General features: G+C 54.6%; 1 protein-coding gene across 12 annotated transcripts in view; it reads left to right on the top strand.

Moving 5' to 3' along the window:
• TNS1 (tensin 1) overlaps positions 1 to 26,652 on the top strand; it is a 244,980-nt gene that overhangs the window by 98,440 nt on the left and 119,888 nt on the right. For 11 of the 12 annotated variants that reach the window (XM_042244214.1, XM_042244212.1, XM_042244211.1 and 8 more), the window contains exon 4: positions 24,911 to 24,952. In XM_042244214.1, coding sequence (XP_042100148.1) covers positions 24,911 to 24,952 — 42 coding nt within the window. Of the gene's footprint in view, positions 1 to 1,619; positions 1,795 to 24,910; positions 24,953 to 26,652 lie in introns of those variants that run through there. The other variant, XM_060411273.1, reaches the window with a different exon arrangement.

Raw genomic sequence — 26,652 nt, 5'->3', positions numbered from 1 at the left:
TGCCTCCATTCTCCTGGGCTTCACTGTCACAGGTGGTGACAGTGAAGGGGACATTCGAAGTGTGGTGACCATCTCTGTGACCCTGGCCCCAGATGGCACCAAATCTTTCTAAGGCTGTTTGTTCCTCCCGGGCCTCCCCTATCACTTTACTCTTTGGAAAACTGAAGTCTGGGGAAGGGTTTGGCTGGATTCAAAAAACTACTGAGCATCAGAGCCGGAAAAGATCTCGAGGACCTTCCCATCCTTAACTCACTGGATAGCTGGGGAACCTGAGGAGGCTCCGAGGTGCAGGTCACTGGCCTGCTGGCCCAGGACCTCACAGGAAGGTGGCCCAGATGGCTGAGAGGAGGGCCTTTGAATCTCTGGAGGGGCTGAGTGGTGGGGCGCTTGGTTTTGGAGCCAGCCCATGGGATCAGAGTTCCTGCCCTGCACCATCCTGTGTGGTCTTGGACAAGTCAGCTAACGGCTTGGAGGTCACTTTCTTCAGCTAAAATAACAAGGGAGATTCAAAGACTTAAGTGAGAGAGAATATTCATTAAGTGCGGGGCATACAAACAGGTGTGCAGCAAATGACTTTTCCCTTCCCCTCAGGATAATCCTATCTGTTTCTTTTGTCATTTGTGTGGTACTCCAAGTTTCAAATCACATTCCGCCCCCCCCCCCCCTCCTATTTTTTTTGTGGCTGTGCCACAGGGCATGTGGGATCTTAGTTCCCCAATCAGGGATCAAACCCGTGCCCCCTGCAGTGGAAGCCTAGAGTCTTAACCTCTGGACCACTGGGGAATTCCCATTCCCTGAATGTTTTTAATTGTAAGAAATCTCTTTCATATAGAAAAGCTGAAAGGATAACATGCTAAACTCCCTGATTCTGTAATGGACACTTTGTTATATTGGTTTTATCACATTTCTGTCTCTCCCTCCATCAATCCATCTTATTTTTTAAATATTTTTCAAAGAGAGTTGAAGCATGCATTTCACTAACTAGAGTTCAATTCAAATCACTTTGAATATTCAGTCACAAATGTCCTAACTCAGCCCAGAGGGAAAAAGCCAGGGTTGTTATCCCACATTTGACAGAGAAAAAAACAAAAACCAGTTCAGAAGTGAGATTCTAGGTCTCTAGTCACAAAATGAGCTGGAAACAGTATAAAGCAGGGCGGTTTACAAAAGTTGGGAGTTGCTATTATTATTACTGTCTCATCAACCATCCTTCTCCACCCAGTAGCTCTTGGGCCATTTGTCTGCTGTTGTGTCTCTTCCACGGGGGAGTGGAGGGTGGGGTTTCTGGACTTCTTGGCATCTTGCCCCCTTTCCCCACCTCTGCCCCGGAAACCCCTCTGCCCCTCCCTGCAGGTCCCCAGGGAGACTGCTGAGCCGGCGGCTGAAGGAGGGGGCAGGCCACCCTTCTTGACATCCCTTGCCCCAGGCATACGTGCCCTGACTCCCAGCCGCCCTGCCGGGGAGCTGGGCGCGAGTGTCCTGGCCAAGTGCTTCAGGGGTTAAAGGAGGCTGCGGGCGGACTGCTGGCCGGCTCTGGGAAGGGGGAAGGAGGAGGCGGTGCGCCGGTAGCCCGCCCGCCTCCGCTGGGGGAGGGAGCCGGGCGAGCAGCGCCCTCGCTCAGTTGCTCCCGGCAGTGGCCCTGCGCCCGCTCCCCGCCTGGACACAAGGCTCACTCACGCCCTCCTCTCGGCAACCAGCTTCTTGCCAGCCACAGCTGCGGCCCCATCACTGCCCACCGCCCCTGTCCTGTGAGCCCAGACACCCATCCCGCCCAGTGACTCCTCTACCGGAAAGGTGAGCGTGGGGTCCGCAGTGTGTGTTTTGTGTATGTGTGCGGCGGGCTGCCGGCCCTGATGCTGTCAGGACCACCGATCTGGGTGCGAATTAGGGGAGCGGGGAGTCGGTTCCGCCTGGTCACACGCCTCCGGGCTCAGCGGCCCGTCCTGGCCATCATGTCAGTCCCCTGCCACTGTCGGTGTCTGGTTCTGGCAGGGATGTCTGGGGCGCGGTTGCCAGTCAGAAGGAGTTTGGTTTCCTGGAGAAGTTGCTGGTGTCAGTGGCTGCTTGAGACTGAGGCCAGCAGGGACTAGTGAGGAGGACTCGCTGACTGAGGCAGGCGGGAGGTCAGGGTATTCAGTCTCCAGGGTCCCTTCCCCTGCCTGCTTTCTGTCACGGAGAGGACCGAGAGGCAGGCAGCTTTTCCTCTCCACTTCTTCCCCTGCCACTGGCTGGAGCTGTTACTGGGTAGCTTTCCCCTCCTTGGGGCTCTTCTTCCTCTCTTATCTCTTCTCCTGGGCCAGGGGTGGGGTGGCCACGGTGGAGAATGAGGGTCTGGCAGGCCCACGTCTCAGGGGTCACTGCTCCTTTGCCCATGGGCACAGCCTGGCATGAGTGTCCCCTGCCTCCCTCCCCCATCCAGCAGCTCCTACTCCTTTCTCACCCCTCTGGGCAGAAATAGCTAATCCGGGTGGTTAATGAACAGACACACACAGGTGCCTTTCAACCCCCACCCCCACCCGGTCCCCACCGCTCTCTGGGCCCTGACCCTGCCTGCCACCCCTTCCCAGCCCAAGCATTCATACAGAGCTAACTTCAGGGTCTGTTCCCCACCCCTCCTTCAGGACCAGGGCCGGGACTGCCTGCCCAGATGTTTTTAGGTTGGCTACTCTCTTAGAACAGGGAACTGGGAGGGTGGTGACCAAGGGGTGACCCACTGTGTTCCCAAGTCAGTCTCCCTCCAGAGGACTGGGATGGGGTTAGGGGACAGAATGCGTGCTGGGCAGGAGGGGAGCTGGGTTGGCGAGAGCAGGACAGATGGCTGCGGAGCGAGGCTAAGAGAGGTGGCTGGAGATGAGGGTTCTAGAGCCTTCAGGGGACAAGAATTTCTCTTCTGGGAGCCCCAGAGTGCCTTCTGTGTGGCCCAGCCAAGCCAGGGGTTCGAGAAGGTGGAGAGGGAGCACCCTTGAGACTCTGCTGGGCCCCTTCCTGAAGCTGCCTGGGTGGGGTGGGGACCATTGTGGTCAGGCTTGGCCTTAAGTTGCTTCCACCCTTGCCACTGGGCGGCTACTCCAGTCTCCCCCACCTTGGCTTTCCCCCCAGGACCTCAAAACTTGCTACATCTTAAGGCATCCTCTGCCCCGATCTCTCTGGCCTAGGGGTGGGGGAACGAGGCCCTGGGCCTGGCTCTGGATGGCGAGCCCACTGGGAGAGCTGTCAGTGGGATCAGCGCTGGGGTTGCCGCTTAGGGTTGGCCTTGACTCTGCTGTCCTGCAGAGGGTCAGGAGTGGAGACAGTGGGCCAGAGCCTAGGAGGGTCTCAGCCAGGCCGGTAGGACTGAAGCCAGGACTTTGATCTGGAGCTGAGAAGTCTTGGGTGGCAGAGGAGGCAACCTGGGAACCAACCTCTGCTTCCAGACCCCTGTCCTTGAACCCTCCTGGCCCTTCTTCCTAAACCCTTGTCTCAGACTTCACACTTCACTTCCCCCAAAGCCCCAGTTCAGAGTCTCCCATGGGGGAGCTGTCATGTCTGGAACTGTGAACACAGGGGGCTGGAGTGGGGCTGGGGTATATGGGGAACAGAGGAGTTCAGAGACGAGGTTATTGTTTGGTGACCATCTTTTTATTGCTGAGGGACTGTGGCTGACGCTTTGGAGTTTGGGAACTCTCAGTGTCCTGTTTCTATTGAAGTAAGAGTAGGAAGCAAAGGGGAAGAATGGATTTTTGTTTGGTGAGGGAAGCTTAGGTCTGTTTAATGTAGGGCTTTCCTAACAAGCTTAGCAGGTCAGTGGGAGAAAGGGCTGCCTTGTAAGGTAGTGAGGTTCCCGTCCAGGGAGGAGTTCGGACAGAGGCTGGACAACAGATTCCTGAGCTGGGATGTGGTTAGAAGGGATGACCTTGAAGGTCTCTGGGGATGCTGAGGTCCTGGGATTCTTGGAGTCGGGGAATTCTCTGACACCAGGGTCAGGGAGCAGGAAGGCAGTGGCCTCTGGCCTGGGGCGTGGGCACTGGCAGGACCTCTCAGGGTCCTGCTTCTCCCTGCCAGTGTTTGGGGAACAGCGAACCTGATGCTCTGCCTTCACACCCATTGCTCACCAGCCCACCACGTTGTCCCAGCTGCTTCCTGCAAAGATTCTGAGTTTCTTCCTATTCGTCTTGTCCTGCTCCTTGCTTTGCCCTGCCGGTTAATCCCACAACGGTTGGAATGGACCTGTGGGCTCAGGACATGGTGTGCAATGGAGGGGATCCCTGCCCCTCTGCAGTTAGAGCCCACTGCCTGCTCTGAGATGCTAACTGGGGGCAGAGAAGTGTGCTAGTGTGGGTAGCTTGAGCTCCTGCCCAGTTTGTCCCCTACTGGAAAAAGGGGCCTCCCCAGCCTGCCTGGAGCTGGTAGGCAGTGGAGCCAAGATCTTGCGAAAAACACAGGGGTTGTACTTCTCTGAGCCTCAGTTTCTGAATTTGTAAAATAATACCGGTTTGGGGTTGTCGGGGCAGCTAGAAGTGGTTTGTGTAACTAACAGCTGGAGGTGCAAGCCAAGAGAGTTGTTCTAGGGCCTCTCTGGGGTGTGGGAGGAGCCGGCCACCTGCTCCCCCCACACCAGCCTCTCCAGACCTGTTTTCCAAGGTTGGGGGTGGCAGGGGGAGGGAGGTCCTTGAGAACAGAGAGGTGAGATGGGGTGGGGGTGGGGCTCAAGATTTCTGAGCACCAAACCCTGGGAACCTTGGGCTTCCCCTGATGGAGTGTCAAAGTGGGCTTCTGGGCTGGGCTCTGGACCCATGCTGGGTGTCCCAACCTGCCTCTCTCTGCAGCCCCTCCTCTCTGGATGGCCGGTGAGCCCCTTTCTCCTTAGTGCCTGCATGCATGCTCAGTCCTGTCTGACTCTTTTTGACCCCATGACTGTAGTCCACCAGGCTTCTCTGTCCGTAAAATTTCCCAGGCAAGAATATTGGAGTGGGTTGCCGTTTCCTTCTCCAGGGTATCTTCCCAACCCAGGGACTGAACCAGTGTTTCCTGCATTGGCAGGTGAATTCTTTATCCCCGAGCCACCTGGGAAGCATCTTTCTCCTTAGTGGGAGACTGAAGGAGGAGGGTCCTGGCTTTGACAGAGGATGAAATCCTTACTAATGTCTGACTTCAGCACCTCGGGACCTGATGAGGCTGCTTAATTAGGACCCATCTTCCTCTGGTCTGATAAAGACCAATGGGAGGGGCAGGAGATGAGGGGCTGGAGATGTCAGGCTTGGAGCTGGGGTGGCTGGCAAAGGGTTTCAGGTGCAGCCGCTCTGGCTTCTTGGCTTATTTCTGGGGCCCCTAGTCTCTTTCACTCCAGAAAGGGAAACAGGCCCAGTTGAGGGATAGTGCTGAAGCAGGGCAGAGGAAAGCCCTCCCAATTACTAGACTCAGAAAAAAGCAAATCAGAAATGAGTGCGGTGCTGAGGGAGGGAGAGAGTGGTTTGGGGAGACTAGGGGGACTTACTGTGTACTGTCCCCCAACCCCTATGGTATTAGCTTTCAAAGCTATTAGGCTTGCAGAGGTGTGGGTACCAGTGAGCTGGAACGAGGGTAGTGGGGGTGGCAGGGCTGCCAGCCTTGCGGTTGTGCCACCCCCCAGGTGTCCCTCCATTATGCACGGTCACCCGTGCCCTCGCCTCCTTCCTAATCTCCAGTCACCTGAAACTCTTTCCCATAGGATGGGTTGGGGGGCTGGTGGAGGCCTTCAGAAGGTGCAGCTGGGTCCCTGGCCAGCTCTCTCACCCAGGTTGGGGACCCTGGCCATCTTCCTTCTCTTCGACACTTTGATTTCCCTCCGGGAGGGTGGTTGGTCTCCGTGGAGTGGGAGCTTGGGTGGGGTGGGGGTGGTAGGTGGGCCCTAGCCAGTCCCTGGCGCTGCCTCCTCCAGGGTTTATCTGGTCGCTCTAATCCCTGCCTTTTTAGGGCTGGAAGCCTGTAGCTTGGGCCTGGGTGTTTTTGGAGGCAGACAGGGACTGGCCCAGGGGGGTGGAGTCCCAGGGAGCTGGTGAGGCACAAGGTGCTAGAGGAGGGGCAAATCCTGTCCATCTGCCACTGTGGGGAAGGGCTCCAGTCCCGGGTCAGATCCCCTGGAAACTTCCTAGGCATTCTCCAGCAGAGAATATGGGGGTCCCCCAGTTTCCTAGCCCTTGCAGGCTTCCTCTGCACTCACCTATCTTCTCGCTGGATTACAAGCTCCTTGAAGGCAAGCCTGTGCCTTTCGCCTCCCTGGTGATGCTTGTTCTACCTGGCAGAATGCTGCTTAACATGAACCGATGGACTAATGGTCTCAGGGGACAGTTTTAGATAGCTTAAAACATTTTAAGTTGATTCTTTAATATAATTTTTAAAGGTCACACTCCATGTACAGTTATTACAAAATATTGGCTATTTCCCATGTTGTACAATACATCCTTGTAGCCTACCTTACGCCCAATAGCTTGTAACTCCCCTTCCCTGCACTTATTCTCTAGCCCCCCCTGCCTGCCCCCCGCGCCCCCGACCCCAAACGCAAACACTGGTAACCACTAGTTTCTTCTCTGTATCTGTGAGTCTGCTTCTTTTTTTTTGTTCTATTCACGAGGTCATTGCATTTTTTAGATTCCACATATAAGTGACATCATACAGTATTTGTCTTTCCCTGTCTGATTTATTTCACTTAGTATAATGCCCTTGCCAGTTTTAATGAGACTTTCTGTTCCATGGTTTGTTTGTGAGGATCAGATGAGTTAGTTTCTTGAAAACACTTTGAACAGTGCCCAGCACATAGTAAGTGCTCAATAAGTATTAGTGATTATTATTATTATTGGTGGTGGTAGTGGTGGTGTTATTCTAGGTGCCCAACTCTGGGTTGGCTCTTTTCTCGCCTGTTGTGGCTGTTCCAGCCCTAAGACAGGGAGGGTTATGGGCCCAGAGAGTGGAGGAGATAGTGGCATTGTTTTCCCTTGAGGGGTCCTAGCCTCAGAGCCTAGAGAAGAGATTTCCTTTCCCTGCCTAACTCTCTGTGTGACTGAGGGGAGGTGGGAGATAAGGGAGCCTCTCCAGGCTTTCTCTGCTGTGTTTATGGAGGACTCTGAGAAAGCTGCCATCACTGTAAACAAGATGCGTTATTATAAACCAGCCCAGTTTTCCCTTCTTGGCTCCCATCCCATTTGTTGATGAGAGTCACCGAATCAGAGACTCCCAGGCTCAGCAAGGATGTGGCCTGGCCTCCAGGCAGGCTCCCCTTGACCATGGGCTACATACATAGGGGTAGCATCTATATTTTAAAAGTGGGATCCCCCCAATAATGCTGCAAGTTGCATGCCCTCTAGGTCTCTCTGAAGTCTAACCTGCATCCCTCTTGCTGTAGCCTTAGTTCAGTCCCCTGTTGGTAGGAGGTGGGGGAGAGCCATGCCCTGCCCTTCCTGTCTGCCTTGAAGCTGGCAGCTCTGACCCCGTGGTGGCAGTTGCAGGCTCCTGGTCATGCTCTTTCTCCATCTCAGGCCTCTCTTGGGGTCATCTGCTTTCCTGCGCCCCTGATGTTCCTCATTAGTCAGGGTCAGCCCTCAAGACCTGCCACATACACCCTCCACCTAGTCCTGGTTCCCACCCAGGGAGGCTGAGGTTGCTCCAGGTCGGGGGGGTGTGAGCTCTGTTTCCGGACCCCTGGCCCGCCCAGTTGCAGCTGTAAAAGGCATTAAGCAGTTTTTTTTTTTTTTTTTTAATTCTTTTGAGGAAAGAATAGGCTTGGGCTGATGATGATGACAGCTGGGGAGGGTTCCTGAGTTCAGCTCAGCCCTATCTGTCTTCCCCGTCATAGCCCCTGCTAATTTCTGTCCCATTTCTAGGCCATTGCTCATCTAGAGGAGGGGCTTGCCTTTGACCTTTGACCTCAATCAGATCTGAGCACTTGGGCTCAGACGACCCTTTATGGGGAGCAGACTGTGGGTTCAGCATGGGGCTTGATGCTGGGGTGGGGCTGCCCAGGGGCAGGCAGAGGGCTTCAAGGGACATGTAAGGGAGGGTTCCTGCCTTGGGATCCCTGTGGCTGAGGGTGGTGGGAGAGCAAGGCACCTACCTCTTCCTGCGCTTGGGAGCAGTCCCTTCCCTTGCTGGGCCCGGTGTCCTCATCTGTAAGAAAGAGGGCGGGAGAGATGCTGGGCTGGAGGAGTCTGTGAGTCCATGTCCCTTCAGAAGCCTCCCCTGGTCCCAGGCTTTGAACTTCACCTTGGATTGACCTTGCTTCCCTCCCCCAACCCCCACCCCTGCCCCCACCTCTGGCAGTCGCTGGCAGGAAGTCCTGCTGATTAGGGCCCTAATCACCAGCTGAGACTCCCAGAAACAGCCGAGCTGGTAGAGCAGAGAGGGGCCGCCAGGCCAGGAAGGGGGAAGCATGGGGAGCAGCCCCCAGTCAGGAGAGACTTGGACTGGGGTGGTGGCTGTGACTAGGGGGCGCTAGAGGCCTGCGTGGGGTTGGGGTTGGCTCTTTGGGCCCAGGCAGTGCCCTGGACTCGCTGCCAAGGCGGTGGGGCAATGGCTGAGTGCAGCTGGGCACACTTAAAGCTTTCTGGGTGTCAGACCTTTACCAGGCAGGGTGCCAGGGATATGTGCGGGGCTGGAAAGGCCAGGGAGACATGCTCTAGTAGGAAGCAAAGGAGAGTCGCTGGAGGGTCTCTGCAGCATGCAGAGGGTGTATCAAGCAGGAAGGAGTGCACATGAGCTGATAGAATGGAGAAAATTTTGAAGAAGAGGTGCTGTTTGAGGTGGGTTTTGAAGGTTGAGAAGGAGTTCTGCAGGAAGGAAAAGGGACAAAGCCTTCTTTGGGCATGAGGGGAGGCCTGCACAAAGGCACAGGGGCATGCTGTAATGATGGATGAAATGGCTCCAGCCGCGTGTCAGAGATAGGCTTCAGTGTCCCTCCTAACTCTGCTGCTTACTGGCTGCCTGACCTTGGGCTGAGCCTCAGTATCTGCATCTGTAAAATGGGGTTAACATGCAATCTCATAGAGTTGTGGTGGGAATGAAATGAGATCGTACTTGTGAAGTGCCCGCTTGTGAAGCTCAGTGCCCGGCACAGGCCAAGCCCACAGAAAGTGGTTTGTGTGGGGAAGGCTGACTTTGGGGGAGTCTTGAGGTGTTGCTTGGGGCTCAACTGTGGGGGGTTTACTAGGAGAGATTAAAGAGGGAAGTGGCAGAGGGCCTTGTCAGAGAAGAAACACAAAGAGATGGTGATTTGGGCAGTTGAGAGGGCCAGACTGGGCCAGGGAGACTGGGGACAGGTCCCAAGGTCAGCCTCCTGGGATCCCCGAGCTGGGAAACCCTCCCACGAATAACTTCACACCTCTGGTCTTCTTTCCCACGTGCTGTCTTCCTTTCCGGGGTCAGAAGGCTGGGGAGGCACTGAGATCTTCCTGGGCAATCTTTCAGGCCAGAAGAGAGCCTGGGCATGGCTTCACACACGAACGGATGGACAGACTGCAGCAGGCGGGAGTGAGGGTAGACTGTTGGCAGCTCCCATTTCTGAAGAGTTATACGAGAGAGACTCCTTTAGAGGGTGTTATTTACCCAGTAGGTGCTCACACATGAACAAGGGCATCCCCTGGTCAGGGTGGAGGCAGTGGTGTCCCATCTGATTGTCAGTGGGCCGGTTAAGTGTCTGGACATGGGCTGCCTGTCCAGAGCTAAGAGGAAGGTTGTGTCACAGAGGCTGGGTGCTCAGCAACTGTGCGGATGAGGGAGCAGGGATTTCAGGAGCTTTAACTTCCTGAAGTGAGGTCCTGTCCCTAGGGCGGAGTGGCATGGAGGTCAAGACCGCATACCCTGCAGCTGCACTGTCTGGGTTTGAATCCTGAGACCCCCTCCTGCAGGCTGTGTGACTGCCGGCCACTTATCTAACCTGCCAGGGCTTCAGTTTACTTAAATGTGAAATGTGGGCACCAGAAAGATCTGTGTCCCGTGGACATACTGCATGTGTGCATGCTAAGTTGCTTCAGTCGTGTCCAACTCCGTGTGTCCCTATAGACTGCAGGCTCCTCTGTCCATGAGATTCTCTGGGCAAGAATACTGGAGTGGGGGACCTGTGGTTATTATTACTGTTTTTGTTATTACCACTTTTGGTGCAGAGGGAGGGAGTGGGGCAGGGGCTTCTTGGCAGCGATGAGAGGAGCCACCCAGAGGGAGGTGAGGGGAGAGCAAGAGATAGATGGAGACTTTGAAGAATCCTTGGTGCTTTGTGAGCTGCTTGCGATGCCACACAGGGCGCTGCTTGTGCTCTGGCCAGCTGAGCTGAGCAGAGCGTGGGAGCGGAGGCAGCAGCCAGGCCTGGATTCCCGGCTGGAGTCCTGGGAGAGCAGGGGCGAGCCGGGCGAGGGGTGGGGGAGGAGAGGTGAGCAGAGAGGAGGCCAGGACTCTCCCTAGTCCCCAGCTGAGACCCGAGGAATTCTTTCCATCATCTCTTGCCAGAGGTCCTGACCTTTTTTTAGCTTCAGGGCCTTTGGAAGGCTTGTGGTCCAGTCTCCCTGCTTCCTGGGCAGCCTGTTTCTGATGCCCCTTCCCTGTTAGAAAGTGATTGCACTGCATGAGCTACTGTCTGGCTGCAGTTCCTTTGGTGTGGAGGAGCAGTCTGGTGGGAGGAGCAGCTGCTTTGCAACAGGAGCGAGTGAGGGTAAACTTCAGGGCCCTGCCCTGAGTTGGGGCAGGAGAAGGGTTAGCTGGAGGGACTGATGGCAGGGGGATTCAGGTGGCCTGTTTCTAGTCCCTCTTTGGCATTGTGTGACCGTGGGAAAATCACTTCCCCTCTCTGGGCTTCAGTTTGCTCATTTATGAGAGGAGAGGGTGGAGCTAGAGTTCTTGATTTCTAATTGGTGTTGAAATTCTGCAAGTCCATGGCTCTTTCTGAACAGAAGGGTCCTTGCTCTTGGGGCTCTGGGAAGAGCTGTCTGGCACAGAGGTGCAGGCCCTGGAGTGTCTTTAGGCATCTCCTGAGAAGCCTGCTGAGATTCTGGGGAGGTCCCTTCCAGCCCTGGCATTGGAAGATTCTTTGCCCAGTGACCACTCCTCAGCTCCATTTCTTGGAACAGAGCAGAGGGCAACAGCTGCCTTGAGTTGAGGGGCCAGAGCTTCTGGGTCTCTGTCCCACTCTTTTAGGTGGGGATGCGCTGACAGGATGAGAGCTGGTGGAGTAAGAGAGGGAACTAGGCAGATCTGCCAGCTCCCCCTTGGTCATGCTTAGGGGACAGTGGGAGTAAGTGATGCGCTTAGCGGAGGGCACACAGAGAGGAGTGAGTAACAGTTGTGAGTAACGGCTGAGTGTCTGTCGGGCAGGTGGCTCTTAGACTGTACAGAGCTGTCCAGGGCTCCGGAAATGCTCTCTGGAGGCCCAGCCACTGAGTCACCGCAGCCTGAGCTCCACAGCCCCTGCCCTCCTTAGGAGCCTGGAGTCCCTTGTCTCCTGGAACTTAGCAGCTGTAGGCCTGCATCCCCTGCCCCTTTGCCTCTCTTGTGTTTTTCTGTACTAGCCCCTCCCACCACCTATACCTCCACCCTGCCGTGACCCCATAGCTGCCCTGTTTTGTCTTTAAATCACCCTGGTGACTGTATCTCCTGAAGGAGTATAGATTGTTTATTCTGGCTGTCCTGCGTTTGAGTGCCAGCTCTACTGTTAAGAAGTGAGTAGTCTTGGGCAATTAAGTTTTCTAGTTGAGTTTCAGTGGTCACATATGGAAGAATGGAGTGTTGCTTTTTGTGTATATTGCTGAAAGGGTTAAATGTGATACTGTGTCTGAAGTAAAAGGTACCCGGTAGGTATTCAGATAAAGCAGTTGTCCCGTAAGCCCTGAACTTTGTTTTGCTCCTCCTTACCACCTCTACCTCCAAAATTCCTTCTTCCACGTCTGTCTTCATCCTCATTCTCAGGATGCTATGAGGCAGTTGGATCTGCCTCATTGTTCGTACGTATGCCGTCCTGTTTCTGCCATCTCGTATCCCGCTTCCATCAGTGTGCCCTACACTGCCCCCCACCCCCACCTGCTGTAGTGGAAGGAGGCCCAGGGCTCAGACGGTCCGGGTGAGTCCGAGGGGAATGTGTCACTTGTCCAGCCTCAGTGGGTGGGCAGGCTCCTGTGGGCACCTCAAGCCTCCCACCTCTGCCAGTTCATGCTCGCCCCTCCCCGCTGTCTGCCCACGTGGGTCATTTCCCCTTCTGGCTTCCTGAAGTCAGCTGAGCTCAGGGCCGTGCAGACTGCCCCTGCCAGGGGGTGTGTTCCTGTCTGTGAGGCTCTGCTTGGGGTGGGGCAAGGAGGGGGCACCAGGGAGTGACTCTGCATCTGGGCCTGGCAGTGGTCCTGTGACGTGTGGGTGCGTTGTGTGTGCCTCTGGGCATCTGAGCTCTGTGCAGTGTCTCTGGGTCCCCGGAGCCTCTATCTGATGTGGACTCTCTCTCCTGTGTATTGAACACCTGCCTGTGTTTTCCCAGCCAGATAGAGCCGGGTCTTCCGCCGCCCCTGCCCCTCTCTCCACCCCCTCTTCCCTTCAGACCTGGTTTTGGATGCGGATGCGTGCATCTTGAAGGGCCTCCCGGGGAACAAGGAAACGCTGAGGGGAGGCCGGGAGTGGATATGCGTCAGATGGAGCCCGAACAATGCTGGTGACAGCCAGGCCTCCGCTGGCCTTCAGTGCTGGCCTGACTTCAAGTCTCTGCTGCTGGCTAATTGGGATCGGGAAGGGGCTTCCTGTGACTGGGCCACAGATGGATTTAAAGGAGCTGCGGGAGCTGGGCTGCCCTGCCCTGGGGACCTCCTGCCCCTGGGGCCCCTGGAGCAGTCCATCGGAGCAGATGGGGCTCCAAAACACCAGCCCTTGACATGCACTAATTGTGCGGAACCATCGGACAGGCTCCTCCTGCTGCTGCCATCTGTGGCCCAGGAGTTTTCTACATGAGTGAATTTTCAGATAATTGAAACTTAGGCCATGTAAGAGTCGGAAGTGCCAAAGGAAAAAGTTGAATTGTTTTGATGGTAATCTTTTGCATTGTGTTATACTGCTCCGAGCTCTGACTTAAGGTAGATTCCTCTTATTCTGTTATTGTTCCTCAGTTTTGATCGCTATAAAGTGGGCCTATGAACAGAACCTACGTCACAGGGTTCAAGAGAGGATTACATGAGTTGCAACACACCAAATGCACATGGTTTGCCCTGTACAATTTGCTCACCTTTAAATGAAGGCACTGAGGCATGGAGAAGCGCAGGAACTGCATCCAGCTCAAATGGAAAGGGTCTAATGTTTTCCAAGCGTGTGCTGTGTTCCAGGCGTTTTTACTTGCGTCATCTCAGTCAACTTTATTTTGTCCTCCCAACCAGTGGTAAAGAACCTGGCTGCCTGCGCAGGAGATGTAAGAAACACGGGTTCAATCCCTAGGTTGGGAAGATCCCGCTGGAGGAGGGCATGGCAATCCACTCCAATATTCTTGCCTGGAGAATCCTGTGGACAGAGGAGCCTGGCGGGCTATAGTCCATAGTATTGCACAGAGTCGGACATGACTGAAGAGACTTAGCATGAGCGCACGCAAGCACTCTGCAAAGTAGGTCTCCTTATCCGCAGTTTAGGTCAGCAGCCAGTCTGTGGCAGATGAATATTTGAGTCCAGGCCTAACCCTCGGGCTCCTCGGAGGCAGCTGCGGGTTTGGTGCGAGAATCACCTGTCATTCGTAGGCTGTGTGCACCTTACAAAGCCACTGCTGTCTTGACGGTACTCAGACAATACCCACCCTCGAGCAGGGGCTGCATGTGGAAGTCAGTGGCTCTTTTGGGACGAATCTTCAAGTTTTCTGTTTTTGTATCATGAGGTGAATAAGTGTCCTTTTGGCTTCCCTTGAAGCTCAGCTGGTAAAGAATCTGCCTGCAGTGTGGGAGATCTGGGTTTGATCCCTGGGTTGGGAAGATCCCCTGGAGAAGGGAATGGCTACCCACTCCAGTATTCTGGCCTGGAGAATTCCACGGGTTGTATAGTCCATGGGGTCGCAAAGAGTCAGACACGACTGAGTGACTTCCACTCCACTAACCCATTCCAGGGCTTTTCTGTCTTACCTCTTATCTTTTGGTTGGAAACTCATGCCCCTCAGTGTGTTCAGGAGTTTAGAAATGAGGACCCACAAGCAGAAGGTGTTCTGATCTTTTAGAATTGAACCCACTTCCAGTTACCACATTTGGGTTAGGTTCAGAGCAGTTTGGCGTCAAGTGATGAGACAAAATGACTTTTAGTGGCTTAGGGAATGCAAGGCTACAGATGGACTTGGAGAATACAGGATTTTCTCCTATTTGCTTTTCTTTTGGCAAGGCTTAAATCTTTAAAGAAGGAGGTAGGCCTTCCTGACCAGCAGCAGCTTTGAGCAGTGATGCAGGCAGCGTGAGAAGCCTGAAGTACCAAAAAAGCTTTGGGCCATTTCTTCAAATCTGAGATGTCTTTTTTTTCCCTCCTACATTCTGTTTAATGCTTTTGAACTTGGAATGCATCTTATGATTGAAAGTGTACACTTTCGGGTAGCCTTCCCTCCTCAAAAACTCTTGTCCAGTTGATGCTACCCCAGACAGTCAGTGATATCTTTGAGATTAGGAAACAGAGCCATGTACACCTGTGGTTTGCAAAGCCTCCTGAAGATGTGAAGGGACTGAAGCCTGCAAGCTGTTGTCCTGAGAGCTGACTATGGCTGAGTTTAGGAAGGCACAGGGAACCTCTCTTGTCTGTGCAGGTTTGAGGGTGGCCCCAGCCTTGGAATTCTCAGTTTGGGGCCTGGCTCAGCCCATCCTCTCCTCTACCCCTGCCCCAGCCTCCTTTGCTGGGGCCCCTTTCATGCTCGTTGGCAGGTCCTGACCCCTCTGGCTTCTTGGGTTTCCCCCTTGCTCTTATTAATACATGTTTTTTTTTCTCCCACGCATCCTTCTTTCCTCACTGTTTTAGCACAGCTTAGGGTCAAAGACTCTGATCCTTCAAGTTTTCATCAGGGACAGAAACCCTCATGGGGAATAAAGGGGCAGGGTGGGCAGTCTCCCTCTGGGTGTAATTTCTGGAAAACCAGATGGACTTGAATCCCAGTGAAATGATATCCCTCTTATACCTCCATTATAGCAGTTTTGGGCTCGTTTATAATTCTCTGTTTACATGCCTGTCTCCTCCACTGGGCCACAAGTTCCTCTCCTGGGTCTGGCCATCCTTATTCCTCTGTGGCTCTGAAGCTGGGAACGTGGCACCGAGGGCCCCTGTTACTGTTGTTGAAGGAGTGCCTTGCTTGTGTGCCCCTCACCTCCTCCCTGTCCCCAGTTCCACTAGAACCTTGACCACAGACCACAGTCCTTTCCTTCACCAGATTCTTCTAGGAACTTCCTAGAAGCAATGTTTTCTATGCTGGAGGCCATGTCCTCCAACCCCCTGCTGCAGAACAAATGTGTGTTCTGCAGATGGGAAAGAAGAGCTGGGGTTTTCCCTGCTCTTTAGATCTTAGGAGAAGGTGACCTTAGAGTCTGCCTGTCAGACTCCCTGTTGAGTGCCTCCACTTACATAACAGAGGCCCTGCGTCCTCTGAGTGCTCTGGGCTGGGCCCCTCAGTGGTGGCTGGTTTCTCCTCAGGCTTCTTACATCCCCTTGGAATGTTCTCAGTAATCTCCCTACTCTGCTTGGAACCCCAGCTCAGAGTCTCCTTTCATTTTGGTGTCCTGTTCTGCCTCCACGCTCCTCTTGACTCAGACATCTTCCCAGCCCACCTGCCTTAGAAGCCATGCCCCTCATGAAACTCTACCTGTGACCCCTGATTTGGGCAAAGTGCCGTGGTCCTGAGCAGAGCCAAGTCATGGGGTGCTACCAGGGTGGAACTCGGGTTCCATTACCTACTGCAGGCTAAGGATGTGACCTCTCGGAGCCTGTTTCCCCTTCTGTAAAATGGGCTGATAACCCCTACCTCATAGTGTACCATATGGGAAAAACAAACAAACTTGAAAGTGGTGTTCTCTGGCTGGAGCAAGGGCTTCGAGGCGGGGAGGTGAGAAATGGGCCTGGAAAGAGAGACACAGCCAGGTCCCGAAGGGCTGTGAGGACCATATTAGGGCATCTGGACTTTATCCCGTGGAGCTGGGCTGAGGGCAAGGAGGCGGATGTCAGGAGGCTGTTGTAAGAATCTCCATGATTTAAAGAGACCAGGGGTGAGGGAGTGGCTTGGAAGGATACTCTGGTGGAGGAATTGGCCAGGCTTGGCGGGGAGGGGGGTGTGGGAAGAGTCCACCTGACCCTTAGATTTTTGGCTTAACAGCCTTAGATGGTCGGGGAGCGGGGTGGTCGTCAATGGCAGTGAGGGAGCTGAGAGGAGGCAGAAAGGGGACAGGGCTGTGAACCCAGGACGCTGACCGGTGTCAAGCGGTACTGCTGGTACTTCCCCCGCAAGCCCCACCCTTGTCATTGCCAGGCCTCCCCTGGACCCCTGGCTCCCCTCTTGTGCTCCCAGGACCTGGTACGTAGGAGACGCTTGGTACCTGCCTGTCGAACTCAGCTTCTTTGACTTTCTTGCTCACAAGGGTTTGCTCATGAGAAGTCTAGCCCGGTATGCAACTCAGCCCTCCCAGGGTCACTGATGTTGGGTGTGGGCCAGTGTGGCCCCTGAGTTGGGCCCCTGGTGTCCCGGCTTGGGTCCCAGGGGAGGCAGATCGTCAGAGAAGATGTTCTGCCACCAGCTAGGCATCCAGAGATCTGGGTGCTATCTTACGCCATCCTCCGGACAGGCTCTGAACGGGACTGGTTGCAGAGGGCCGGGCCTGCTGGAGCTCAGTGCTAGACCCACCTCACCTGCTTTGCTGCTGCCACGACCTTCTGGGCAAGTGTCTGCTCTGAAATATCACATTCCAGCAGGCTCAAGAGGGTCTGGCACACCCGGCCCTCCCCTTGTATGGGGTTGGGCTGTGCAGGTCAGGGCTGCTGTGTGGGGTGTGGCTAGAAACTTCCCTGTCTGGGGCGCCCTTCTTGAGCGTGCAGCAGGACTTGGAGGACAGCAGGGGCTGGGGTGCCCAGTGAGCGGGGCCTGAAAAGAGGCTCCCGGGATAAGAGGGAGGGTTGGGGTTCAGGGGAGCTGCTGGAGCTGGCAGGGGGAATTACTGGGTCAGTGGCCCAAGAGGAGCCTGGCCCAGGAGGATTTGGGGAAGGGATGGGCCTGGAACTCTGGGGCCAGTGACTGGAGTCAGCCCTCTGGGTCGCCCCTGTGTCTTGTCTGCTTGGGTTCTCAGTTGGAGACTGCTGGGCTTGGGGAAAGGGTCAGGCCCCCTGCCTGCCCCTGGCTGACTCCCTGGCCCTGAAGGGGCACGGCCCCCTGCACCTCAGCTCGAGGTGTCCCTGAGAACAGGCCCCTTCTTGCCTCCAGGAACTTGACGCAGTTCCTTTCCCGGTCGTGAGCAGAACTCTATATAAGGGAAGGAAACAGCAGAGCAGGTTGAGAGCAAGCTCTGGTGAGGATGGGTGGCCTGGAGGGGAGGCCCAGGCCTGGGGAGGAAATGGAGCCAGGGCAGGGGACCCTCCTTCTCGGGAATCCCCCTGCCCAGAGCTTGAGGCTTGAGGCTCGGTCTGGGAGCCAGTGTCTTCGAACTGTCCTGGGGTGCTGCCCTCTTCACCCTTGGGCCTTGTATTTGCCCAGTCCCCGTCCCCCACCCCCATGGCTGGGCACTGTGTAGCTGTCTGACTGTGAGCATCCACGCTCACCCCTCACCCGGTTCCCAAGCCAAGCCTTGGTTCAGTTGGCGGGGGCTCCCAGCCTGCTTTGGTCTGGCTGGCAGGGGCTGGCTGGGGCTTTATAGAGCCCAGTGGGGATTCGTAATGTGAACTTGGAGATGCTGGGCTCCCCACTCACGGAGGTCATCTGACTGTGTCCTCAGACACAGGGCATGCGGGCTGGGTCCCTCTGGGACCATCGTCTGCATTATTCTTGACTCCCTGGTGTCACCTCAGTGACCGAGTCTCGGAGGATGGCTGATTCCTGGCCACCACAGGTTCCTTGAGTGGGGCCCAGAGGATGAGCAGCAGGTAGAGCTGAGGGCGGGATCCCCGGCTCTGGAGGGCAGGAAGGTGGCGGTGCCCTCCATGCTCTGGGTCGGGGAGAGCAGTAGAGTCTGGAGGAGGAATCTGTTAACATGAGGTGGGGATGGGGGCCCATAGACGTTCAGGTACCTGATGGCCCCTTAGGGCTTCCCTGATAGCTTAGTTGGTAAAGAATCCGCCTGCAATGCAGGAGACCCCGGTTTGATTCCTGGGTCAGGGAGATCCACTGGAGAAGGGATAGGCTACCCACTCCAGTATTCTTGGGCTTCCCCTGTGGCTCAGCTGGTAAAGAACCTGCTTGCAATGCAGGAGACCTGCAATGCGATGGCCCCTTGTCTCTAGACTTCCGGGCTCCTCCCCATCTTCCCCTCCTCTCATTATTCTTAGTGTTACCGAACATCTCCTGCTTGCATTAAGCTCCGCATGCTTCACCTCCCCTGGTCCCTCTCCTACTCAGGCATCTTCAGTGGCTTCCCAGTGCTGGCAGCTGAAAGCTTCAACTCCTCTGCTGGGTGTTCAGAGTCTCCCATCATCCAGCCCGGAGGGAGACTTTCGGGCCAGTCTGCTTCCCTCATCTCCTTCTACATGCCTTTCAATGCCATCTTTTCCTTCACCCATCCTGTGTCCCAGCCGAAGGGGATTCTTTTGATGTGGGAAGCGTTCCCACCTCCATGCCTTGTTTGTGTGGTTATTTACTCCTGAAATGCCCTTTCCCCATCACCACCTTCAAAACCTGCCTATGGACCTCGTAAGCTCCAGGTTCTGAGCAGAGCCCCAGAGCTTCTTGATGAAAATGACCCGTGTGCTTCCTGCCTTTCTGGGGCTCAGAGGGGGAGCTGCACAGTAGACAAACAAAAGCAATGTGTTCTTGAGGCCCGGCTCGGGTGCGCCCTCTTCCATGGAGTATGCATGGCAACCCCTCACTCCCCGCCGGCTTTCTCTGTGCTCTTACAGCCCCAGGTCCTCTGCCACAGCACGGGCCTCATCTGGCCATGGGGACAGTGTGGCTTGCTGGGAAGGCAGGTATTGCAGGCAGGCCGACCTGGTATCAGTCCTGACACTGTTACTCGATAGACGTGCCATCTTGGATCTCACTGCCTGAGCTCCTGTAAGATGGGGATGCTAAGGACCTACTTCAGGGGGATCATGAAGAAGGGAGGGTGTCATTCGAGGTGGGTGCCTGGAGTTGTTGGGGGAGGCATGTGCAGTAGGTGTCAGCAAGAACTTCTCTGGAAGCAACCCAAGTGTCCACTGATGGATGGACGGGTAAACACAATGTGGTCTAGTCATACGATGGAGTAGTATTCAGCCTCAAAGAAGAATGCGACTCTGATGCATGCTGCGCCGTGAAGAAGTCTTGAAAGCATTATGCAGAGTATGTTAGTTGGTTGGGTCTGGCATAACAAAATATCACACACTCAGTGGTTTGTTTATTTATTTGGCTGCCCTGGGTCTTAGTTGCGACACACAAGATTTTCAATCTTGTTGCAGCACGCAGCATGCCAGCTCTTAGCTGTGGCATGTAGCATCTAATTCCCTGACCAGGAATCTTACCCAGGCCTCCTGCACTGGGAGCGTGGAGTCTTAGCCACCGGACCACCAGGGAAGACCCACAAACTCAGTGGTTTAAACAACAGAAATTTATTTTCTCGCAGTCTGGAGGCTGGAGGTCATGATCAAGGTGCCAGCAGGTATGGTTTCCGCTGAGGCCCTCCTTGGCTTGTCAATGGCCACTGTCTCCTTGTGTCTTCACGTGGCCCTCCCTTGGCTCGTGTACCCCTAGTGACTCTCTGCGGGTCTTGATCTTTTCTTGTAAGGACACCAGTCATATTGGATTAGGGCCCATCTTAATGGCCACACTTTAACTTAATCACCCCTGGGGCTTCCCAGGTGGCTCAGATGGTAAAGAACCTGCCTGCAACACAGGGGATGTGGGTTTGATCCCTGGATCAGCACGATTCCCTGGAGAAAGGAATGGCTACCCACTCCGGTGTTCTTGCCTAGAGATTCCCATGGACAGAGGAGCCTGGCAGGCTACAGTCCATGGGGTTGCAAAGAGTCAGACACGACTGAGCAACTAATATGCACATTTAAAGGCCCCGTCTCTACATACAGGCATATTGTGAGGTACCGGGGGTTTGGGCTTCAACCTAAGAATTTGGAGAGATACTTCACCTTATACACTTAGCGAAATAATTCAGACAAAGAGACAAGTATTGTATGATTCCTCTTATATGAGGTACCTAGAATAAGCAAGTTCATAGAGACAGAAAGCAGATGAGAGGTTACTGGGGTTGGGGGAGGGGAGTGGGGAATTATTGTTTGATGGGTGTCGGGTTTTTCTGTTTGGAATAATGAAAATGTTCTGGAAATGGATAGTGGAGATGATTATACAGCATTGTTAATATACAATGCCACTGATTTACACTTAAAATAGTTAAAATGGTAAATTTTATGTTATGTGCATTTTACCGTAATTAAAGTGGGGTGGGGGGGAGGCTAGCCAGATATGGGGGGATCTCTTTTCTGCTCAGGATTATATAAAATGCTGAATTTCCAGACTCAAGTGGTTCTAGTTTGGCTGGGCTGTCCTCCAGCCCTGGGGACCAGGTGGACATGGGTGTGGGGACCCATGGAAGGCTGGGATGTCATGTAACCAATCCTGAGACTTGAGGATGGGAGTGTCACCCAGCTGGGGATGAGGTCCTGCCACTCATCAGGTAGTGAGGTGATGGGGGCAGTGGGAGACAGGTGCCTGGGTTTTCACCTACAACTCTCCCCTTCCAGCTGGTTGACTCTGTTATGATCTCTTCAAGCCTCAGTTTCTTCATCTGTAAAATGGGAGCAGAAATACCGACTCTGCAGGATTGGAGGGTCTCAGAGACGACACAAGCATATGGTAGCATTAGCTCCCTTGAGTAGTTGCCTAACAGATGGCAGTGATTCTACCGCTGGTAGTGGTGACTGGTGCCTCCTGTCCTTGGGCCTTGAGTCGCTTTAATCTTTCCACAAATCTTTCGTGTGCACCTACTGTGTGCTGGGACTAGCATGATGAACAAGGCATGCTCCTTTCCTTTAGGGCACTTGATTTCTCTAGTGAGTAACAGATTATAGGCAAGGAAATAAACACATCTATAATTATACACTGTATTCAGGACTGTGAAGGAGAGATAGGAATTCAGGAGAGAGAATAGCTGTGTGTGTGTGTGTGTGTGTGACTTAAGGGAGTCAGGGAGAGCTTCTCTCTAGGGTGGTAGCATTTAAGCCAAAGCCAGAAGAATGGGAAGGACCCAGTGGTGCAGACAGCTGGGCTAAGAACATCTGGGCAAGGAAACTGCATACTCAGAGGCCCTGAGGAGGAGCAGAGCTAGGTGTGTCCCGAGGACTGAGAGGAGCCCACCCCTTGGGTGTGGCTTTGGGTCCTAGACAAAGTGAATGGATACAGACTGACCGTGGGGAACAGGCCAGGGGGCGGGTTGTGCAGGGAGCCCCCTGACTGGGCTGCCTGCTCTCAGGACTCTCCTGTCCTGGGGGAGTCTCCAAGGCTGTGTCCTGTTGTTGGCACTGTTCCTGGGGACCTTTGAAGTTCAGAAAATATTAGTGGGTGGAGGGCTGATGAATGCCAGGCTTTGGCCCCAGTGCCAGGCTATGGAGCCTGGTAACACTCACATCCTGGCAGCATTCCTGTCTTTCTACCTCCAGAGTTGCATTGTTCTGCTGCAGTGGCCTTGGGCAAGTCATTACCCTTGCTGTGCCTTAGTTTCTTCATCTGTGAAATGGGGATAAAACAGTATAACTCATGCATCTTTTTCCCTCTGAACTTTAAAGAAACTTTTTAAAATTGGAGGATAATTACTTTGCAATATTGTATTGGCTTCTGCCATACAGCACTGTGAATCAGCCACAAGTACACATATGTCCTTTCCCTCCTGACCCTCCCACCCCATCCCGCCCCTCTAGGTCATGACAGAGCACAGGTTGGGCTCTCTGTGCCCATATAGCAGCTTCCCGCTGGCTATTTTACACAGGATAGTATATATATGTCAACACTACTGTCTCAGTTCGTCCCACCGTCTCCTTCCCTACCTATGTCCAAAGTCTGCATTTTTATTAGGATCAAATGAGTCCAGGGAAGGGGCTTAGGGCAGTAACAGACACATAGGCACATCCCATAAGCTTTCTGTTCCTGCCCTCGTTGTGTAGGGCTCTGGGGAAATTCGTCTTTATAGGAGAGTCGGCATGACAGAGAGGGCCGGGGCACATCCCTGTCCACAGCTAGGCTGCTGGGGTTGCGTCCTGCCTTCTCTGCTCGACACTTGATTGACCTCTGTACCTTGGTCTTCTCATCCACAAAATGGGATGCTCAGGATTGTGGGAACGGAGTGAGTTAATTGACGCCAGGGACAAAGCAGAGTGCCTGGTGGGTAGCAAGTCTGATGGGAGTATTTGCTGCTGCTGCTGCTGCTTTTAGTGTTGTCACAGTTTTCAGAATGGAAAGGCTGAGCCTTAGGCCCACCGGCCCACACCCTCTGTGTGCTGAGGATCGTGGAGGGAGACCCAGGGAGGAGGCTTACCTGAGGCTGAATTTCTGGGCCTGAGTCCTGGAATGCTGTCCTGCTAGCCCTGGGGAGACAGATGACCGGCAACCCCCGTGTCTGCCCCCTTTGGATAGGGCGGGCTTCTAGCTGGGGTCCCCAGGGGGCCACTGGGAGTGGTTGCTGCGGACACCGGGAGTGTGGGGCCACAGGGCAGGGGCCAGAGTGGCAGGGGGCTCTGGCCCTCCCTGGTACATTCCAGGCTCCTGAGGGGGTGGCCAGGAGCCAGGGTGCCGGAGGGAAGGAGAGAGCCTTTTAAGGAAACATTTCTCTGCTTTAAAAAAAAAAAAAAATAGAGAGACAAGAAACATTGAAACACACAACAAAGTTAGTGGGCTGGCTGGCGGGCAGGCCTGGAATGCGCAGCTGTGGGCAGTGGGTGGAGGAGGCCCTGGTGGGCAGCAGGCCACGAAGGGGCACCCCGGCATCAGGCCCTCAAACTGGGGATCCACAGTGCAGATCTAAGTCCTCAGAGAGGACAAGGACAGGACCTGGGGTCAGGTTCCATGGTTCCCCACTGCGTCAGGGTGGTACTTGGAGAAGGGAATGGCAACCCACTCCAGTATTCTTGCCTGGAGAATGCCTTGGACATAAGAGCCTGGTGGGCTACAGTCCAGGGGGTTGCAAGGAGTCGGACTCGATTGAGCGACTAGTACTTTAGGGTGGTCCTAGAGAAGAGGCTCTCCCTCTTGTCTCAGAGGACACCTCTCCGTCCTGCCTTTGCCTCAGTATGTGTCCGTAACCCCCTCACTTCCCTAACCCGAATAGAGACCAGACACGCACCCTTGGGTACTGCAGGGGAAGACAGAGGCAGTGGATGGGACTTGCCTTTGTCTGGGAGGCCGTGGCACTAGCTGGGAGCGTCCCGTCCTCTTGCAGCTGATTCCACATTTGGGCTCTCAGCCCCGTTCCGGCTCTAGCTCCGAGAGAAGGAGCAGAGCAGGGTGCTGATCTGTGGGTTGACCCACTCCCACCCAGGTCACTTTGCTGGGGAATGAGTTGGCAGGGAGCCTGCAGCGTGACTGGGTCAAGAACCCAGGGATGCCAACTCCTAGCCCCTCCACCTCTTCCAGAGCCCAGGGCACGTGGTTCCACAGGTGTGGACCCCTTCTAAGCTGGCATGTCAAGCCAGGTGGTCCCTGGAGCTGGTCAGATGATAGAACAGGGTCAGGGGACAGAAGGGCTCAGCTGAGGGTGACACCCTATGAACAACCAGTTCCAACTGGGGCTGGGGGCTGTCACTGCTCTTCTAGGGTGGGGGGCTGGATCGCCCACTGCTGGAGGGTAGCCACCTGCTCTTTGGCGATCCACGGCTTGTGTCCAGACATCCTCATGCCTGGGGCTGAGGGAGGTGGGGAGAGCTTCCCTCTCTGACCCCTCTGTGGGCCCCTGTGTGGTGTTCAGGTCAGGAACTGAAGCCAAGGTTGAGGTGTGAGCTCCAAGAAAAACGTGTCCTGGCTAGAAAAAAAGGAACACACCGAGTCTCTGATAAAGGCCTCTGCTAATTGTCAGGGTAGTGGTTTGGCTGCCGGGCCCCTGGGGAGGGAGTGTTATCTCAGGGTAGGGAGCAATCTAGCCCCCTCTCTCTGCCCATCTCCCTCTGACTTGAGGCCATGGGGCCACCCCCTCCCTCATCAGAGGAGATGAGGATGATGACAAAATAATAGCTCACCCTCGGAGAGTGTTTCCACCCTCAAGACCTTCCATGTGTATTAGCAGAGTGGCCAGTTTCTTTCGAAAGAGCCAACAGGCCCTTCCCCATGCTGTTTCCCCACACAGTCTGGGAAGCTTGGCCAGCCCTCTGCAGCTCTGACCTTTGAGTGAGACACCTTGGCATTTGGGAGAATGGAGGAGGCGACTTTTCCTTTCCTAGAGGTCTTAAACGCGGTTTAAAAAAAAAAAACAAAAAACCCAAATCTTACCATATTGCAGAAAATTTAGAGCATAGAGAAAAAAACAAACAAACCGTATTTCCTTAACTTTGGTGCTTTGACCTCCAGTCTTTCTGCATATTTCTTTTTATAGAATTTTAAGAATGTGTCCATTTCACTTTTGCCTCTTCATCTGAGCACTGTTGCCTAGGCATTTTCTCGTGTTGCTACAGTCTTCCAATGAACTCTCCTCCTGGAGGGTGTCAGTGTTTGTGAACTGAAGGGAGGGGTGTCTAGCCCGGGCTGGTGGGGGAGCAAAATGATCTCAGGAGGCCCTGGGTTTCTATGGGGATGAAAGATGCTAACCTTGCCCTTTCTCTGTTCCTCCCACAGGTGGCTGCCCCCTGCATTCCTCCTTCCAGCCATGAACTGGTGGTGAGTGACAGTCCATTCCTGCCCCGCCAGCCCACCCTCCTGTCTTTCCTCAGCTGCAGCTTACTTTGTCTGCAGGCATGCTCAGTTGCTCCTTCGTGTTCAACTCTTTGCGACCCCATGGACTGTAGCCCTCCAGGCTCCTCTGTCCATGGGATTTCCCAGGCAAGAATACCAGAGTGGGTTGTCATTCCCTTCTCTAGGGGATCTTCCAGACCTAGGGATCCAACCCAGGTCTCATGTGTGTCCTGCAATGCAGGCAGATTCGTTACCGCTGAGCCACTGGGGAAGCCCCAAGCATCCTGGTAGCCCCCACAGGTGCTGGGCCATTAGGTAATGAGGAGGAAGGGGCTGTGTCCTGAAGCTGAAGCCCAACTAGAAGGAAATGAGTCATGAGGTCCCTTCGTGACTTCATGAGACTTGCGGCCTCTTATTTCAGTCTTGAGACTCAAGTCCTTGGAAAAGCCCATAAAAGGGCATCTCGCCTGTCTCTAGGCCTGGTCCAGGGCCTGTTGTCTTGGGGATTATGGAATGAGGGGATGGCATCTCCTCTGACCTGACTGGTCCCTGGTCAGGTCCCTTTGGCTGGAGGTGGGGAGATGGATGGCATGACCCGCAGAGTTCAGGTACCTGGGAAGTTAGTCACGTTCAGGTGGCCTCCTGCATCTCCAGGCTCTTTGGCTGACTCTGCTTTTCTGCCCTCTCTCCATGTCCCTCAGCCCCGCACTGCCCCCTCTTTCCTCCAGTCAGGCTTCTAGAAAAGTGTGGATGGGGCAGGACTCCTGTGAGTTATGGGCTGGGGAGAGGGGCCGGCTCCAGACCCATCCCAGCTGGGCTGATTTGGAATGTTTCCCTCCCTGCCGTCTCTCTGTCTTCTTGCCCTTCACAGCTCCCTCCTGCTCCTCAGCCCAGCGCAGGAGGCAGGCGGGGGCCCTGGGGGCTGGAGAGGGAGGGCCCTGCCTGCACACAGGTATGTGTGTGCAGGCCTGCACCCGTGCGTGTACTTGTTTGTGACTGGAGTTCGTGATGGAGGGCCCACGTGGGCACTGTCCCACTGATTGGTGTGGTGGTGCCTGTGGTGACATTGGTGTGGGTGGGAGTCTCAGGGAGTAGGCAAGGGCCCAGTGGGGCCCAGGCAGTTGGGGGTGTCTGCACATGACCTGCTCAGCCTGGATGCTGGGATCTCACTCGGGTTTCCTGGTCTTTTCTCTTCTGCCACCCACATGCTGTGTGACAGTGGGCCAGTACTGCCCTCCTTCTGGGCCTCAGTTTCCCTTTTTGTCAGAGAAGGGGACTGCACTTGATGCGGCAAAGGCCTTCTCAGTTCTGATACATATCCGCCTCCCATCCTTCCCCTCCCTATTCAGGGTCATTGGTGGAATGAAATAAAGCATGCAAAAAAAAAAAAAAAGTATGCAGAAGTGATTATGACTCTTAGATGTCTCTTGGATGCAGAGCAGAGTCCCTGCCCTCTGCCCTCCCTGTCTAGGCCCTGCCGTGACTTGCTCGGCCTGGATACTGGAACATTCCACAACCTGGCTCAGGCAGGAGTCCCTTCTGGTATCCAACTGCAGTTCCTCCAGCTGGAATGCCAGCCTGTTCCCTCTGTTCCAACCTGTGACCCCCTCCTCACATAAACAAAGCTCATAAGACTCCCAGAGGTCAGGCATTCCATGTCCTTTCCTCGTATTGGCCTCTCCTTT

The sequence above is a fragment of the Ovis aries genome, chromosome 2 (assembly GCF_016772045.2).
Source record: "Ovis aries strain OAR_USU_Benz2616 breed Rambouillet chromosome 2, ARS-UI_Ramb_v3.0, whole genome shotgun sequence".
Classification (NCBI taxonomy): domain Eukaryota; kingdom Metazoa; phylum Chordata; class Mammalia; order Artiodactyla; family Bovidae; genus Ovis; species Ovis aries.
Note: the sequence above shows the minus strand (reverse complement) of the source record. Positions and strands in the feature narration are given on the sequence as shown.